The following is a 19,655-nucleotide window of genomic DNA, read 5'->3' as shown; positions in this document are numbered from 1 at the left end:
TAGTAGCCAGAGGTGGCAGCAAAAAGTTTGATGTCTTAGCTCAATGACGCAGAGAGCAGCTCAGAGAGAAGCTGTGAAATTGTTTCTATAGTGTACAACATGGCTCCCCTTCACCTGTCCTGCCTTCTGGCCCGGGCGGGCCCCAGGGCCCCTTATAGTTGTATCGGCTGTACCCCGCTGATGGCGGCCCTGCCTGTGGAAGCCAAGCTCTCCCAACAACATCTAGGAGCTCAGAGCAGTTTGAGCGGCTCTGCAAATAGGGTGCCACCTCATCCCTTTAAACCTGAACACATATTACACAGGTTCTGTGGCTGATTAAGGTGGTAATTAAACTCACTTGGTGCATTATCTACATTAAATTAGCTTCAGAACCTGTGTAATTCATATGTGTTCGGGTTTAAAGAGATGAGGTGGCAACACTATCTAAAACATTGGACCCCCCTTCTTTAATGACACCCAATCAATCGCGGTGCAGTCGTGACAATGCCATGGTTGTGGCTTACTTAACCCCTTCCCGCCGACCATACGCAGATATGCGTACTCGGCTTTCCGGGGTTATACCGGGATGATGCCCGCAGCTGCAGGCATCATCCCGGTACCGTTGTTTACAGCGGGCGATCGGCTACCCGTGTATAACAACCGATGCGGCTAAAAGCCGCTCGGTTGTTATACCGGAGGAGCGGGAGGGGACATCCCCCGCCTCCCGCCGCTGTTACCGGGCCTCCCGTGCGATCGGGAGGCCCGGTGTCCAATCGGGTACCTTCGGCGGCTGGGGGCGGGCTGGAACGAAGCTGTGGGCGGCTTCGTTCCAGCCTTCTCGTTGTAAACGCGGAAGCGACGTCACTTCCCGTTTACTCGGCTGCCAATGGCGCCGAATTTAAAAAAGTACACAGTATTCAGAATCGCCGTTTTCGGCGATCTGAATACTTTGAAGTGTAAAGGAGGGATGGGGGGTCTTTTAGACCCCCCCATCCCTCCATAAAGAGTACCTGTCACCACCTATTACTGTCACAAGGGATGTTTACATTCCTTGTGACAGCAATAAAAGTAAAAAACAAAAAAATTTTTTTAAACACAATTTTTATAAAGTAAAAAAATAAATAAAATAAAAAAAAAAAAAAAATTTTTTTAAAGTGCCCCTGTCCCCGCGAGCTCGTGCAGCAAAGAAAACGCATACGGAAGTCGCGCCCGCATATGTAAACGGTGTTCAAACCACACATGTGAGGTATCGCCGCGATCGTCAGAGCGAGAGCAATAATTCTAGCCCTAGACCTCCTCTGTAACTCAAACCTGGTAACCGTAAAAAATTTTTTAAAGCGTCGCCTATGGAAATTCATAGGTACCGTAGTTTGTCGCCATTCCACGAGTGCGTGCAATTATAAAGGGTGACATGTTTGGTATCTGTTTACTCAGCGTAACATCATCTTTCACATTATACAAAAAAATTGGGGTAACTTTACTGTTTGGATTTTTTAAAATTCATGAAAGTGTCCCTTTTCCAAAAATTTGCGTTTAAAACACCGCTGCACAAATACCGTGTGATAAAAAATATTGCAACAATCGCCATTTTATTCTCTAGATTCTCTGCTAAAAAAATATATATAATGTAAGTAATTTTCTAGCAAAAAATACGGATTTTAACTTGTAAACACCAAATTTCAAAAATAGGCTTAGTCATGAAAGGGATAAACCACCAAGGGGGAACCAGGAGTCCAGAATGACAGCCTTGAAAGATAAATCTCATAGATGGAAACTTACTGTCCACCAATCTCTGCAGTCCACATATCAGGCAATTTTCAATCTGATGTATCAGAAATGGGGGACTCCAGATGCAGACATCTTAACCTCCAGCTTAAACGACAAACTACTTCTGTTTGTAGCTCAGGCCACAAATCTTCTAATGCTGGCCTCAGATGCCTTGATAACTCCCTGGTCTCAGTTCAGACTTCAGATCTATGTCTTCCATCCAGTGTGAATTCTGCCTTGTCTGCTCAGGTCTCATCCTTGTCCATTTTATTTCAAAGACATCTTGTGTCCCTTACCCTTGTAAAATGTTTTCTTTAACTGCTTGCTGCCCGCCCACTGTCAAATGACGGTGGGGCTGTGCAGCTCTCATTCTGGGACGCCATCATATGACTGCATCTCAGAACGGCCGCTCTTGGCCGCGCTGTGTTGAGAGCCACATCGTTGGGCAAACCAATCAATATACGCTTATTGCGATTTTTTTGTTTTGTTTTTTTGTTTTTTTTGTTTTTGTTTTGTTTTTTACCAAAAATATGTAGAAGAATACGTATCGGCCTAAACTGAGGAAAAAATTTGTTTTAATGAAAAGAAAATTGGATATTTATTATAGCAAAAAGTAAAAAATATTGTGTTTTTTTTCAAACTTGTCACTCTTCTTTTGTTTATAGCACAAAAAATAAAAACCGCAGAGGTGATCAAATACCACCAAAAGAAAGCTCTATTTGTGGGGAAAAAATTATAACAATTTCATCTGGGTACAGTGTTGTATGACCGTGTAATTGTCATTCAAAGTGTGACAGCGCTGAAAGCTGAAAAATGGCTTGGGCAGGAAGGGGGTGAAAATGCACTGTATTGAGGTGGTTAAATACCACCAAAAGAAAGCTCTATTTGTGTGAAGAAAAAGGTAAAAAAATTTGTTTGGGTACAGTGTAGCATGACCGCGCAATTGTCATTCAAAGTGCGACAGCGCTTAAAGCTGAAAAATGGCCTGGGCAGGAAGAGGGTGTAAGTGCCTGGTAGGCAAGTGGTTAAGGTGTATCTAGCATAAAGCCCCCATTGCAGCACCTTTTTGCTTTCTTGGAATCTTAACTTGGTTTTCTCTGTCCTGCCGAAACCACACTTTTAACCCTTCAGGGATATTCCCTTAGATGACCTTTCCTAAAAAGTAGCCTTGGTTGCTGTCGCCTTGGTCAGACGTCTGTCTGAGTTGGCAGCCCTCTCCTATAATTAGCCATTCCTCATACTTCATACAGACAAGGTTGTCTTATACCCAAAACCATCCTTTCTTCTGAAGGTGTTATCAATGTTCCACCTTAATGAGGATAGACCCCTTTCAGACATGGGGCAAAAAATAAAGAATACAAGTTAGGAGCACTCCTTATCCATCCCACAATACAGTACTTTGGTAACCTGATAGTTTGGGAAAGTTTTGCTACATGGGCATGGTGATAAGGGGGGTGCTTGCAAAAACTGTATTTTATTATGAGGGGGTTCCAGATGCAGCTTAAAAGGCTTAGCTGTGTTTACTAAATGTATGTTTTGACATCTATTGGTGCCTATAGCACAACACCTGCTTTAGTTTACAGTTTAAAGCCACAAGTTTACTTTAGGCTGGCTTTAAGGATTAGATGGCAGTTAAATTTGCATGCATTGCCTATTATATGCATAAACATGTTAGAGGCTTTCTTATAGTTTGGTGTTGAATAATTTTCTAAACGCGTTTTTTAGCATGTTGCATTAAATTTGGCTAGGGTTATACGGGTGATTAAATCTCTCTGCAGCTAAGAGATTTAACCACTTTTTGGCAGGCGTTCCCTTGGCAGCACATTGAAAATAACTGTACTGCTGATGTCATGAGTGTCAACAAGTCTTTATTTCTCTCAAAGATGAGAATCGTCCATGTAGCTGTAGACTTGGCGACACAAATTATTCTAAAGTTCACTTGATTCTGCATGAAGAGACTATCTAACTATACACGCTGCTAAAATACTAATAATGTTTTACAATGTCAAAACATGTTTTCTTTTCATTCTACTAGTTCGAGGATCTTTAGGTTTGACTGTCATTTTTGCACTATGGCAGTTACAGAAAGAGATATGGAAGCAGTTTGGATCCACCGTCTCTACGTTGTTCTGCCTTATAACAACATCTCAATTTCATTTGATGTTTTACTGTACTCGAACCCTTCCTAATACGTTTGCACTTCCCATTGGTGAGTATTTGTTCATTTGCATGTGGCATATTCATTAGATATAAACCTGCTATATTTTATTAGCTAACTGTAAGAATCTGCCAGTTTTGCTAATTCAAGGCTGTAGTCTGACTGCAGTACATGTAAACATTGGGAATATGGCTTTTAAAAATGAGTTAATAGCATTCTCAAAAGTGCTGTCAGTGTAAAGCACATTAATCCTTTGTGACCTTTTAAATTCAATCCAAAAGTGTGTTTCTGGAAGTTTTGTAGTAGGTCTTTGAGGATGTGCCTTTTTAAGTCAAGTAAAAGCACAGTAAAGCCTTCTTAAAAACAAAATGTATTCACGTGCCTCATTCCATCAAATCTTCATGAAACAAGGGAATTATTCCTCATTTTGAGAAAGTGGATGGAACCATACAAACCAATGCTTTATGCCCCATTGGCCAGCTTTTTGCCAATCACTGCTGGTGTATAGTGCAAATACAGTCTAATAATATAGAACAATGTATCCCAAACTTCACACAGCTGTTTCGGGCTTGTATGCATCTGGCCAATGGGTCATATATCAATAATGTAATCTTCTGAGTCTTAGCTCTTCTGAATGTGGCTGCTTCCCCTGCTTTATTCAGAGAAGATTTAATTGCATGGGCCAAATAGCACTGCTGACAGCAGAGGCCATATGCACCCTGTACCCTTTGCAGAATTACTATTAGATCTGCCTGCAGAATTAGCAGCCTCTGAGCCTTCAGCAACTGAGACTGTCTGATGTTGGGTGTCTCAGATCTCTGACAGATGAAGCTCCTCTGTTTGCAGTCTTCCTTTATGGAGACTGAAAAAATTCTGTCAGGCTCCTTGTATCTCCCAAGCAGCTACCAACCTTATACCAGCTTGAGGGGGACTTTCTTAAAAAGTTGGCTGCTATGTATGTAGATTTGGCAGTATCCTGTCTTAACAAATAAAATCTACCATTCCTGCAGAGGATCAACCTGTCATTTAAGGACCCCATGACAAGTGGCTGGAGGCCCTTGCTAGAACCCTGTTTCCCCTGGCAGGACCTGCTCTGCAACTTGAATAATTTGTTATTCAACCTCCCCCCCCATTTCTTTTTTTTTTCCCACTCCTCTTCCTCTCTGAGAGTTAAGGTAAAATGTTTGGCAGTACTTTTTGTTACCAATTGGACTTCTATGTGGAATTTTTAAATGGTATGTGTGTGATTTATGTCTGCACCCTTTTTGGTCTAGTAATTAGTATTGAGGTTGGATCTGTGCCTGCGCCTGTGTATAGGAAGGAGCTCAGTGTGCAGCAGATAAACTATGGCTAACGCTTTGGCTGAAATGCGTTAGACTTTTTCTGTGTTTTGTTTGGATGTCCAGATTGTTTATCTTTAACCCCTTGACGCCGGCTGCATGCATATATGTGGCTACTCTGTGGGTGGGCCTTAACGCAGAGCGGCTGCATATATGCCGCCCTGTTAAAACAACTTGCCACGCTCCCAGCACGGTAGACGGTGGGTACTGGAAAGCTTCCGATGCATATTAGCAATCAAGAGCTTCCCGGGCTTGTGACCGCTATAACATCCAGTCATGGCGGTCACATTATCAGAAACCCCACCCAGCTTCCCAGCATCTGAAACCCCTTAAAGGGCCAGGAGGTTAACCAAATAAAATATTGTGAAGGACTGTTATCGTACTCCAGTTCTAGGACTAGTGTCACAGGTGAGGGGTGCCATATGTGGGCCTCTAGGTTCAAAAACAACTGGGACAGGTTTGTTTCCAGGTGCAGGGATCCTCAAGCAGAATCACTAAATACTCTGGTAGTTCCATGGGATCAGTACACCCTGATCTGTGCCTTTCTTCCTCGTCTGCTTTGCATGGAGGGCAGTCCAGTGATACTTATACCTCTGGACTGCTCAGGCGGATGTGGCACTCTGACCCGATTAGACTCTTTACAAAGGTTCCATGGGCTCTTCCAGATCATGTAGACCTTTTATCGCAAAGTGGTTTAAACCTCAGACATGAAAAATGAAGAAACCATATCACACTATAGTGTGTATTAAGCTGAATTCAAAGCGCCAGTCTGGTTCCTCACTAATATCTTCACTATCTGCACAACTCCCTCCTAATAATAGAGTAAGCCATCACCACAACCACCCACGAGAGGACCTGCCCCCCCACCTCAAGCACACAGATGACTCATACCCCCAGCTCTATATTTCTCGGATCCTGTATAGATGCAGGGTGTGCCACTTTCCTCCTATCATCTCTCAGATTACATTCAGCTCTGTGTTCTAGTTCTGTAGTGTGTGTGATGTCAGATCCCGACCCTGATTTCTCCTGCTGAGAAAGATCCTTTCATCTGTGTGTTGTAGAAGTTTGTACAGGAAAGATGGCTGCAGGTAAACAGGTACAGCTTATGTAGGAGGATTTGTTTCCTCTATGTGCATCGCCTGAATCTAGTGACTTCACTGGGTATATGTAAGGGTTTGCAACCACTTTAAAGACCAATTTACTATCCAGCTTCACGGTCGTTGGCTTTAATCGCATGTTTGTGGAGGGATAAAGGCATCTCTGAATCAACGATCCCCACAATGGTAAAAGCAAGGAAATCTGCTTCTTATAATTTCTACCATGGCACATGGAAGGCATACTTTTTTTGGTGCAAGATAGGAAACTTTCACCTTCAGGAAAATTCTGTTTTTTTTTGTAGATGGGCCTGGACCAGCACTTGGCCCTTAGCACCATTAATGGTCAAGTCCCTGTACTTGCAACCTTGTTACAGAGACCACTGGCTTCCCATTCTTTGATTAAAACACTTGTGCAAGGTGTCTTTACCTGTGTGTTCCCCCGTGACTCAGTGGGATCTGAATTTAGTTCTCTAGGCACTTCAGATAATGCCAGGAATATTTCTGTTTCCACTGTCATTCACAAATTCAGAATTGCATTTTAGCTGCCATTACCTCTGTGAGGTCAGTGCATGAACTGGTGGTCTTATCCTGTAAAGAGCCTTTTCTGGACTTGCACAAAGACAATGTGACTTTGCAGCTCAAAACTCACTTCAACCAGAACTGCGTTCCATCCCCCTCTGCCTGGCTCCTATTCATCAAAAAGCGATCTCCCTCCATAACTTGGATGTAGTTCGGGCTGTGGGAGTTTAACTTGCATCCACTGCCTCAATTAGAAAGACAAACTGACTTTTTCTGTAATACTTGATGGTCGCCATAAAGGTGAACCTGGCTCTTAGTTTCTCGTTGCCTCAGACTGACCCTCCTCCCTTTCCTGTCAAGGCACTCTACTAGATCCATGAGAGCTTCTTGGATTTTTCAGCAGCATGCAACTGTTTTTCAAATTTGCAAGGCAGCTCATTGAGCTGCAGGCAGTACCCAATTCTCGTTCTTTGTTATTGCTCACACCTCAGTTGGACTGGCTTTTGGACATGCTGTCAGTCTCTGAATTCCTATGTCCTTCAATGGATGAGAATGATAATAGGATTTTTGGAGTCCAATGAGGGACACGTCCCACCCTTCTGTGTTTAAAATCCTGCTTTTGGCACTGCTTTATCACAAAACTGAGGCATACTGGATGTAGAAGGGGTTATCCTGGGCTGGTCCACAATGTTTTTTCTTTTGTTTGTCAGTGTTCAATACTGCGGTAGGCAGCATAACCCTATGGTCTCTGAGTTTCTGTGTTCCTTAATGGGCTCCAATAAATGGATTTTACAGTAAGTTCAAGTATCTCACTTTATTAGGGGGTCGTTTTTTTTTCAATTTGTCCAAAGTTATACTTTAATGCATTACTGGATTGTTTAATGCATTTAGAAGCCAAGAGTGTGCCAATTTAACCACTAGCCGACCAGCCGCCGTTGTTGCACGGCGGCAGGTCAGCTCTCCTGGGCAAATCGGCGTAGCTGTATGTCGGCCCTTTAAATAGCCTTAGCGGGTGCGCGCATGCCCGCCGCATGACATAGGAGCTGATACACGTGCCCGGTGGCCACGATATCTGCCGGGCACTCGAAATCGCTTCCGAGAGAGAGAGAGAATGGGGGTTCTGTTATTGTAAACAGACAGATCCCCATTCTGTCAGGGAGGGGAGAGAGATCTGCTGTTGCTAATGATTAGAAACAGTGATGTCTCTCTACTTCCAGTCAGTACACTGCCCCCATAGTTAGAAACACCTCCCTAGGACACAGTTAACCCCTTGCTCGCCCCCTAGTGTTAACCCCTTCCCTATCGGTGACATTTATACAGTAATCAGTGGCTATTTTTAGCTCTGATCGTTGTATGAATGTCGCTGGTTCCAAAAAGGTGTAAAAAATGTCCGATCTGTCTGCTGTCACAGAATGTTGCAGTCCTACTAAAAATCGCAGATCGCCGCCATTACTAGTAAAATAAATTAAATAAAAATGCCATAAATCTATCCCCTATTTTGTAGACGCTATAACTTTTGTGGAAACCAATATACATTTATTGTGATTTTTTTTTTTACCAAAATATGAAGAAGAATACATATTGGCCTAAACCAGGGGTAGGCAACCTTGGCCCTCCACCTGTGGTGAAACTACAAATCCCATCATGCCTCTGCCTCTAGGAGTCATGCCTGTGATTGTTAGGGTCTTGCAATGTCTCATGGGACGTTTAGTTTCAAAACAGTTGGAGGGCCGAGGTTGCCTACCCCTGGCCTAAACTGATAAATGTTTTTTAAAAAATTTGTTGGGGATATTTATTATAGCAAAAAGTAAAAAATATTGTTTTTTTTAAATTGTTGCTTATTTTTTGCGCTATAAACAAAAAAAGAAAACCGCAGAGGTGATCAAAAATCACCAAAAGAAAGCTCTATTTGTGGGAAAAAAATAAGTCAATTTTGTTGACTGCGCATCTGATTTTCGACCAGAAAAGTCCGCTGCAGGTCCGATAAAGCCCACACACGGTCGGATTGTCCGCCGGATTCGTCCCGTCGGACCAGTCCGGTCAAAAAATCCGCCCATGTGTACACGGCATTAGTGTTTTTTTTGTAGGAGGCTAAGCTTTTTAACATGTGGAGGAAATTATCATAATTATAGGTACCATGCCTAATGGCATATCAAAATTGTGATTTTTTTTTTATAGATGATCCTAACAAAAAAAAAAATGATAATTTTATTGATTTCAATTAAAATTGGTTCTCTGGCACACATGTAGAGATTTATTTGTTTAGTCAGAAGCGATTGACAACATTTTTTTTTTGTTACAATTTACTTGGCAAGATTGAATTTGATCAAAAGCTCACTAAGTCAATCAAACAGATGGTCTTTGTATTGCAATTTTTGTTCAATTCAGTCAGTTTAGTCGCATTGAATGATCAACTGAATGGTCATATCCATACATGTGTGGCCACCATAAAGCAAATCTTTGCAAATAGCAAACAGTAATGGAGTACACGTTTACTACTTCTCTTATTTTTGTTTCCTTTACATTTAGTCTTGCTGGCTATCAAATACTGGATGAAGCAGAAGTCTGGTCCATTTATTTGGCTTTCGGCATTAGCCATCATTGTGTTCAGATCTGAACTATGTATATTATTGGGACTCCTGCTGCTAATATCTCTAATGAAGAGCAGCATTTCAATTTTTTCAGCCCTCTCCTATGCAGTCCCAGCTGGAATTGTCTGCCTAAGTGAGTATGTTTAGAAATAATATAGTAACTGGGGAGACCTTGTCATAAAAAAGGCAATATCCCCTGTAGTAACAAGTAAAGCATTTTCTCATACACCCTAGAAAAGGGAATATGGGAAGCTGGGGATATTTAGTGTGCGAAAACATGTAATATATAAAAACACACATTTATTTATACATTAAAAATTGTAATTTCCCCATGCATAAAAACAAATATCCAATATATACAATAGAATTCATATGTAGATATATCTCGTTTTGCCCAAGATAAGAGGCTTTTTCAAAATCCCTTTGACTATTCACTCCTACGAGCAGTGCAGCAAAGGAAATACAGATGTAATGTATACAAATTATAAAAAGATACCATCCAAAAAAGCCTTCATATCAGCCATAAAATAACAACCTTTCCAGTATATCACTCTAAGGAGACTTGGCAACACAATGTTAGTAGATGTAACCATTGAAATTAAGTCTGCCAGATCAGTTCAACTGGATAAGGATGCCACCAACATGTATAGTCCACTAAGGCACGTGATTGCCAGCTGGCAGGATAAGTACATGTGCAGTGTTTTGTTTCACACAAGATTTTGTTGGCCAAGCAGCAATCTCCCTTTTGGCAATACTTATCATCTTTCCAGCTAGCGATCACGTTTTTTCCCTTATTGGACTATACAGGTTGGTGGCATCCATATTCAGTTGAACTGATGGTTACATCTACTAAGTCTCCTTGCTCGTACAAGTGAATGATCAAGTGGATCCTGAAGAAGCCCATTTTCTAGGGTGAAACGCATTGATCCAGTGATATATCTACATATGGATTCTAGTGTATATATTGGATATTGTTGATTGTAGCTGTGGATATTTGGTTTTATACATGGGAAATTACAATTTTCTTTATTGTACATCAAGGGACATAGAGCAGTCATTACTATATGGGTTATACGCCACCTACTGGTGAATGGATACTGGTAAATCAATCAAACAAGAAGTCCCCCCCCCCCCCCCCCCCGTAATATAACCCCTCCTACACAGTTTTTTTTCTCCAGTGTCTGTTAGGTGGATGGTCACTGAAGTGACATGTGCTCTTGGAGCATACTTGGAGGTCTGAACGGTTCTATTAAGAGTCCTGGACTTCAATCGGATCCATTTGAAAAAGCTATCGGGCAAAATGGATGGTGCCCAAGCCTTATTGGAAAGAGAGAAGATTCCTTGAGGTTTTGCCTGTAATTCAGCCTTATGGCGCTGGACCCTGTGTAATGGAATCCTGTGCAGTGTTTGTTCTGACCAAGGTGCTTTCCTGCAGGGTGCTATACAGGTCCAGGGGAGTGGACCCCAGATTAAGGTGGACCCAGCCTCTGAAGGTCTTTTATGACAAAGCTCGCCATGATGGGTGAAGATTGGACTCCTGTTATGTTCAGAGTCCTGCAGCGGGAATGGTAAGTCTGCATTTTTGCAGTTTCTCTCTTTTTTTTTTTTTTTTTTAAGAGAGATCTGACTGTCTGTTCTCCCAGTGGCCACTGGGGGGCAGTGTGCTGTTTAATCATGCTATGTACTTCTTAGTTGTGTGGGCTGCTGTTTATCCTCCAGCCACTAGAGGGCGCAGGTCACTCAGTATGGCCTATTTTTTATATAGGCAGGAAGTGGAAGGGTGGCCATGTTAAGAAAGCCATTTGGTCCTGGGAATCCCAGGTGGGGCCTCTGGAAACATAACACCAGCCCATGGATAATAGTGAAGTGTGAGTACTTACTATGGGGGAAATGTGTGGCCAGACAAGTCATGGTTATATACTGCTTACTTACTGCTTAATCCGGGGGGCCTGTACAACTGAAAGTCGATACACCCCTGGCAGTGCACCTTAAAGTGTTGGGTTTCCAGAATACTGTACATTTAGCACAAAAGATAGTATGGGGCCTGGTGCAGTTGAACAGGTGCTAAACTAGTAAAAACTAGTATGGGGCCAAGTGCTGCATAGTATACATGCTTGCAAGCTTGTTGCCTAAATGCATGCTTCAATAAACACATGTTTTGCATACATACATGTGACATAAGCACATGTTTGGAAGAACATGGGCATCGGTGCTGCAGTAGCTTAGTTTTGGGCTTCCTTCTCACACTTGTGCGATTTGAAAGTCGCGCATTTTGGCCGCAACTTTAATGCGTTTTTCCAGCGACGTGAAGCAGTGCCTGTGTAATCTTGAGGTCTATGGACCTCAAGTCGTGCCAAGGTCGGACCGGAGTATTGCAGGAGCTGCTTTGAGGTTGCTGCGACTTGAAGACGCACGGATGTGAAGGGTACTCATTGGAAATCATGGGGTGCGACTTGTCAGGCTACCTTGCAGTCCCAAGTAGCAGGATGGGTCGCACAGGAATGGAAGAGGCCTTAGGCTGTTGAAGCAGCATAGAGGCTGCATTGGATGCCTGTGTACTTGGCTAATCCTGACTATAATGCCACGTACACACGGGCGGATTTTTCGAATGGACTTGTCCGACGGACTTTCCGATGGACTTTTGAACGAACGGACTTGCCTACACACGATCACACCAAAGTCCGACGGATTCGTACGTGATGACGTGCGACCGGACTAAAATAAGGAAGTTGATAGCCGGTAGCCAATAGCTGCCCTAGCGTGGGTTTTCATCCATTGGACTAGCTTACAGATGAGTGGATTTTTCGACCGGACTCAAGTCCGTCGGACAAATTTGAAACGTGTTCCAAATCTAAAGTCCGTCAGATTTTTGACTGAAAAAGTCCGCTGCAGGTCCGATGGAGCCCACACACGGTCGGATTGTCCGCCGGATTCGGTCCGTTGGACCAGCCCGGTCGAAAAGTCCGCCCGTGTGTACACGGCATAACTAGTATGGGCCCAGGTGCGGTTAGGCATGGGCAGCATAGTATAAATGCTTGCTTACTTGCATAGACACATGTTTGCAGAGGGCCCCACCCCATGGCCCCCATGCCCGACAAGCCGGCGGCGCCCAGCATGCAGCCCCTCGAAGGCTGGCCGCGACGCCGCATCTGCGTGGACGCATGTTGCATGAACGCAGGTTTTTATAAGCATATGTTTGTATATACGAGTGGGCATAAGTGTGTATGCATGTTGCATAGATATACGTGTTTGCGTGGATGCATGTTTACATAAACACATGGTGCATAGACACATGTTTGCATAGATGCGTGTGGCATAATACATGTTGCATAAACACGTTTCATAACGGCAGCCGGGGGAGGCAGGTGCACCACTCTCAGGTTCAGTGATCTGGCGGTGTCCACATGCCCTCAATAAACAGTGGTGTCAGATGCATCTAAGCTGCTGTGGTGTTTTGCATTGCAGCATTTTCCTGACGCATTAATTTTTCATCAGATGGACTGCAGCCTAAGCAGGATCAAGCCTGGTTAGTATATAGATGTGAGACTGCCTGGGAATACCAGAGGCTGTAAGCTTTCCCCCACTTGTGTGAGGGATGCATCTGAGGCTGCTGTGTGTTGAGAGTATCTCAGACCAGAAGATCTTAGATCAGTCTCTGAGGTGGTTTTGCTTCATCTTTAGCCAGCAAAAGCTTGATAGGTTAGGTACACCTCTTTTGGCCTTCGGGGGCCACAGAGTCTTTTGCCTTGCATTTGACTCTTGAAGCAGAAGGTATGGGCTCATTATTTAAAAAACCAAATGGTCCCAAAACCAAATGGGGATATTAGGTCTAGCTTAGATCTTAAGCCGCTGGACATCATTTTTGTTTTAGATTCTGTCCATTTAGTGTTAGATTTCGGGGTCCATAGTCATCAATGACGCATATCTTTATGTGCCGTTTTTTCCAGGCTCATCAAGGGTTTTTACAAATTGCAGTGCAAAGTCATCTTATTTTATTTTTGTGACTCTGCACTTTGGGCTGGCCACAGCTCCGAGGGTTCACAAAGCTCCCAGCCCAGTACTGGACTTACTGAAAATGCAGAGGTGCCAATCTCAGTTTACCTCAATAATCTTTGTTCAGGAAGCAGTTTGTTCCAGATTTTCCTTTGATACATTTCTGCAGGAGGAAGTTGTTTTTAGGTCAAGGCACGTTCCCTACGTACAGTCCTAATCCAGATCTTTGGTAGAGGATCATTCTCTCTGTCTGGAACATGAAGTTCCAGGCATTGGATTGCCAGAGGGCTCTGTTCCTGGGGTATTACAGAGCTAAGATTGCTGGTTGATGGTTCGAGCTCTGGAGAAGGGATGGCCAAGATAACCACTGATGCCAGCTTCTCTAGTTGGTTTGAAGGTGGCTATAGTTCAGTGGACTTGGTCTCCACAGGAGAAATTATTGCCCATCGATATCTTGGATTGTTGGCCTTGCTCTGGATGTTGGGACAAGCCAGTTGTAGGTGTAATCTGGTAATGCCTCTGCAGGCATATATATCAACCACCAGGAGTCATACGACAGTACAAGTGCCGTCTCTATCACTAGTACATACTCCAGATATAGTATAATGGCAGGGGGAACTCTGCAGGTGCATCCACTAGATTCCAAGTTCCACAACAAGTGGGAACAGGTTGTCTGGGACAAAAGTCCGACCGGCTATAAGGGCAAGATGCAGTGGTAACACCTTAGGGACCAGTTCTCCCTTATTTGATGCTTTCCCTCTGTTTCAACTTCTTCCACATCTTTTGCGAAGAATCCGGAGGTTGGTAACACTGATAATAGCGTTAGCCAAATTAGCCCAGGAGGGTTTGGTACGCTGAATAGCAAGTCTTGTGGGGGTTGCCCCTTGAACACTCCGTCCAGTGGGACCTAATGGTCTTGAGTCCTGTATCTCCACACTGTTGACCCCTGGAAGCTGGTTTCAGGGTACCTTGATTATATGACTTGGACTAGAGTGGTTTCTAGTTTTCACTTGAATCAGGACAGAGTCTTGCTTTTTTATTTTTCTTCTAATCCACAGTCGGCAGGAGAAAGATTGCTACCTACTCTAGAGGTAGTTCAGACATTTAGGGTCTAATTGAGTTGTCGGCACAGGTCTGGAACCTAATTTGTGCAGCCAGAAGAACCCAGGAAGGACAGGCGGCATCCAGGTTGAATGTTTAGCAGTGGATCTACCAGTTTATCAATGATGCCTATGATTTTAATGAGTAAAATCCCATTTTTTTCTGGGGAGAGATTTTCTACCAGGTGTGTGGGAGTATATTGGGCCATCAGGTGTCGAGACCGTTATTTGGTCTTTAAGTTTATACATCCACAGGGTTTTTACCAGGTGGATGTCAAGAACATTGAGGAGACTGCCTTTGGTCTCAGCGTATTACAAACAGTAATAATGGCAGTTTCTGCAATGGTGTCTCCCTCCCCTCAGGGGCATTGCTTGGGGATGTCCCATATAGTAATGACTGCTCTGTGTCCCGTGATGTACGATAAAGAAATTAGGATTTTTTTTCTACTGCTTACCTGTAAAATCCTTTTCTAGGAGTAAATCACGGGACACAGAGATCCCTCCCCTCTTGTCTGGGAAGTTTATTGCGTGCTACAAAACTGAGGTGCTTACCGTGTAGGAGGGGTTATATAGGGGAGGACGTCTTGTTTGATTTACCAGTGTTCATTCACCAGTAGGTGGTGTATAATCCATATAGTAATGACTGCTCTGTGTCCAGTGATGTACTCCAAGAAAAGAATTTTACAGGTAAGCTGTAGAAAAAAATCCTAATTTTAATGTATAAATAAATGTGTGTTTTTATATACTACATATTTTTTGTTTTTTTGTTTCATTTTTTGGCACACTAAATATCCCCAGCTTTCTATATTCCCTTTTCTAGGGTATATGGGAAAATGCTTTACCTGAGTATGTGTATAGTTTGGCCTAATTTTTATTTTATTTTTTTAAAAATAAATACTGAAGAGTTATAAATCTGATTTTATATCATTTAAAGAGTATTTCCACTTTTTCAGCCAAATTTGGATAACATATAGTATATGTTCTATTTATTACATGTTCCCATTTACATGGAATAACTTTAAAAATATCTAAAAATCGCTGCTTACATTTTTACTTGCTTATTTCTGAAAACTCCAAAACTGAAGATTTCCCCTTCTATGTAACATTAAGTAAGGATGGGGAATTATATTTACCAAAATGAATCTTGTCTGTACTGTACTGGCAGATTTTCATTATCAGTTGTAAACTAACTGTGCACACTCTCCATACTAACAAATGGTTAAAGATCTCAAGGCTTGGGCGTTTTATTGTATGAAGGCCAATAAACAATGCTGTTCCAAAGACATGACTAGAAAGGTAAGAAATTATATATTTTGTTTTTATTATTATTTTTAGGTTTGCTGTGCAAATGGGAACACATAACCTATAGTAGGGGGTTTCATGAGTGTAGAAATCTGTCTTACAGTTACTTATTGGATTTTCGTTTTGCATGACAGGTGAACATTTGCTACAGATTGAAACCTTGTCGTGCATTAATGGAAGTCCTATTGTGCTTCTCGTGCCTTGATTCTGCTATCAAGCCTAATTAAAAAAAAAAAAAATGAACCGAGAACCTTACTTGTGTGTCTTCTCTCATTGTTTCAGTAGCCTCCTGGTGCAACACTGTAGTTCTTTTATCTCAGCAAGAGTTCAGTTCATGTTCATTTACTGCCATGCAGTCTCCTTCCAAGCCAATGTCACGTATCTAGCATTGATGTACTTCTTATTTGTCACCATTATAGTCATGTGACATGTGCCAAGTAGCTAAGCATATGCTACAGAGAAAACAAAGCATGCTTCGATGTGTGCAAATGTATAATTGAAAATTTCAAAACCATGCACTCACAAGATTCTTTGTTGGCCTCGATTCTTTCTTGTAATGAGATGATCATTGTTCTCAACTGGTGCATCACATTTAATAACTGTCTATCCTTATAAATCTGACACTGCCTGGCTTGCTCTTAGACTATTAGCAAAAATAACCTCTTAAAAATGTGTTCCAGATGTGTGCAATATGGGCAATGCAAAGAGATTTGTACTAATAAGTTATCTATTAAATGTGATGGAACACTTATTTTGTGATAATATGAAGCCAAGAGAGAATATTGTGAGTATAATTTTAAGATTTTTTATCAAAAATTTCAGCTGTAAAAAGTTATACATGAGTGTGCTTTTGTTTTTCCCATAGCATTTACTTCACTGTTGTGCAGACATGTTGTATGAACATGATGGAACCCAGGAGGATGTGCAGTTATGTTTGATGAAACAACTTCAGCTTTGGGAGTGATAATGTGTCAATGTGTCATGTGACAACAAGAGCAGATAAGATAAAAAAAAATAGAGAATTACACTGGGAGGGAATTGAAACAGTGAAAAAAGCCTCATACACTTTTGAATTTTTCTCGTTAAAGTGCCACTAAACTTACATCATAAAAAACTATCCCTTTACGACTGTAAAACGCTGCTAAAACTAGCAGGGCTTTACCACTAACGCACCCCCACACCAGTGTGAAATTAGCCTAAATGCTGTATTACCTCCTGTTCATACTCACTCACAAAAATACAATAGTTTCATAAGTATTTGATTAGCAGAAACCAAGGCAGCAGTAGTTGGCTGACCTTAGCAGTATGATGTTCTTTAGTAAACTGTATTTCTACTCTGATATGGTATTGCCATAAAATTAACCACTGCACTGCCTAATAGTCTCTCCAACTAAAACAAGCAAACCAGTCACGTTGCTTGCAACTGGGTATGTGGAGCTTTTAAAATGGAACTAAATGCAAAACTTTTTTTAAAAACAATTTGGATAGAGTAAGGGGGGGTTATTCCTAAAAAGTGCAGGCGCTTTATGGAGAACCAACATATGACAGTCTGTGTAATAAATGTTAGCCCTCTGCAGCTAGAGGGGAACCAAAACACCAGGGATGGTGTTGTGCAAAAGAACAAACAACAAAAGGATTTCTCTTAATCCAGCGCTCAGTGGTGATGGCTACAAACCACTTGAGGCATACCTCAAAGAAGTCATAAAAATGTCTATGCCACGGTTTGTGTAAAAAGATTTATTGTAAAATCAAACTATTCCAAAAATGGAAAGGGTTAAAACATGGCTGACAGACAATCAATGTTAAACATCATGCTTGATATTGAACTTCAATCTCACCCAAACCTCGGCAGGCTGACTTGGGCATATCAAGGCCAGTGCTGAGGGCAACCAAAAGGTGTATAGGTGCCAGATGTCACATGGCCATCCACCCAGTGAAAGAGACGACAGACCACTGGTGGAACCCGTAAGGGTCAGTGATGTGGAGAGGCTCCCAATAGACCAGACATTGGACTCCAACCTGCCGGAGGACGCAGCTGGTGTAGTCGGTGGCGCTCTGGATGTGACGTCACCAACACAGAGCAATATTGAACTAACTCACCACAGCAAGGCTTGGGGTGGAACAAAGATGCAGTTGTAGACAGGATGGAAAGCTGTAACAGGCTGTAATACTGGTAATGCGTTTCGGGAGTGGCCCTTTGATAAAGCTTCCATTGGGTGGATGCTCATGTAACATCTGGCACCTATACACATTTTGGTTGCCCCCAGCACAGGCCTTGATATGCCCAAGTCAGCCTGCCGAGGTTTGAGTGAGATTGAAGTTCAATATCAAGCATGATGTTTAACGTTGATTGTCTGTCAGCCATGTTTTAACCCTTCTTGGAATACTTTGATTTTACAATAAATCTTTTTACATAAACCGTGGCATAGACATTTTTGTGACTACTTTGATGTATGCCTCAAGTGGTTTGTAGCCATCACCCACCAGCACTGGATTAAGAGGAATCCTTTTGTTTGTTCTAAGGGAGGGTTATACCACCCGCCAGGCTTTTTTGCCATGGGTGTCCAAGATTAAACTTCACTTCCTGTCTCATAGCCAAGACAGGAAGTGAGAGAAAATCCCTTCAAATTGAGGTAGTCACCAGAACTAGTGCCTGAATTGGAAGACTTTCCCTCTATTACTGTTCTGGGGACAGCCCAAATTTTGGGATTTTTTTTTTTTTACTTTTGATGATAATGATAAGCATGACAAATTGGGATGCTAAAATTAGTTTCCTAACGGGAACTCTGATATTGATAAAAATCCAGGAGGTGTTCTAATCCCTCTCCACTCTGTCCGAAACTAAAAAAGTTTTGCCTTTAGTTATACTAAGGTGAACTCCAGTCACAGAGCTTACTGTAAAAACATACAGTAGCTGAAATATGTGAAGTGTTAAAAAAAAAGTCATTCTACTCTGCCACTTTTTTGTAATTTACATACCCTAGCCATGTTTCATGACTAGGATCACATTTCCTCTTTATTCCATTTTAAGAAATAATGGTGTTGCCTCCCTGCCCAGCCTACTGATTGGACAGTGAAGGACAACAGCCAACGCTCACCTCTGTGCTTCCCATTCTTTCAAGAATATGACCTGTCTGACAGCACTGTGCAGTATATTAAAGCTCTGACTGATTAAGGCTGCTGTCCCTTTTAGTGTTGAGTCAAATGATTTTTTTATTATCCACCTAAAATTTAGCTTTTATTTACAGGTCTTACATTTGTTTTCTGTCACTTTAGGTTTAACTACTGCTATAGATTCCATATTCTGGAAACGTGTTCTTTGGCCAGAGGGAGAAGTTTTGTGGTACAACACATTTTTGAATAAAAGTGCAAATTGGGGAGTATCCTTTTTTTTTTTTTTTGTTTTTTTTTTTTTTTTTTTTAAATGTATTGACCAGCTAGCTGAAAGTTCAAATTGGACTAGCATTCTACCCTAGCGATGCTGTTTTTAAGACCCAAATCCCAAAAAGTTGGTACGCTGTGTAAAATCTACAAACAGAATGCAATGATTTGCAAATCTCATAAACCCATATCTTATTCACAATAGAAAATAGAAGACATATCAAAAGTTTTAACTGAGAAAATGTACCATTTTAGGAAAAACAATAATGTAATTTTAATATTAATGGCAGTAACACATCTAAAAAAAAGTCGGGACAAGGCCATGTTTACCACGGTGTAGCATCCTCTCTTTAAAGAACACTTTGTAAACATCTGGGCACTGAGGAGACCAATTGCTGGAGTTTTAGGAGAGGAATGTTGTTCCATTA

The 19,655-nt window shown here is 41.9% G+C and overlaps 1 protein-coding gene across 3 annotated transcripts in view; it reads left to right on the top strand.

The window, feature by feature from the left end:
• The window catches only part of ALG12 (ALG12 alpha-1,6-mannosyltransferase), an 82,854-nt gene that overhangs the window by 21,514 nt on the left and 41,685 nt on the right, over window positions 1–19,655 (top strand). For all 3 annotated transcript variants that reach the window (XM_073619726.1, XM_073619725.1, XM_073619727.1), the window contains exons 3-5: window positions 3,782–3,955; window positions 9,390–9,584; window positions 19,123–19,226. In XM_073619726.1, the coding sequence (XP_073475827.1) occupies window positions 3,782–3,955; window positions 9,390–9,584; window positions 19,123–19,226 (473 nt within the window). The remainder of the gene's footprint in view (window positions 1–3,781; window positions 3,956–9,389; window positions 9,585–19,122; window positions 19,227–19,655) is intronic.

Source organism: Aquarana catesbeiana, linkage group LG03, assembly GCF_042186555.1.
Source record: "Aquarana catesbeiana isolate 2022-GZ linkage group LG03, ASM4218655v1, whole genome shotgun sequence".
Lineage (NCBI taxonomy): Eukaryota > Metazoa > Chordata > Amphibia > Anura > Ranidae > Aquarana > Aquarana catesbeiana.
The sequence above is the reverse complement of the archived record's forward strand: the minus strand, read 5'-3'. Positions and strand labels throughout refer to the sequence as shown.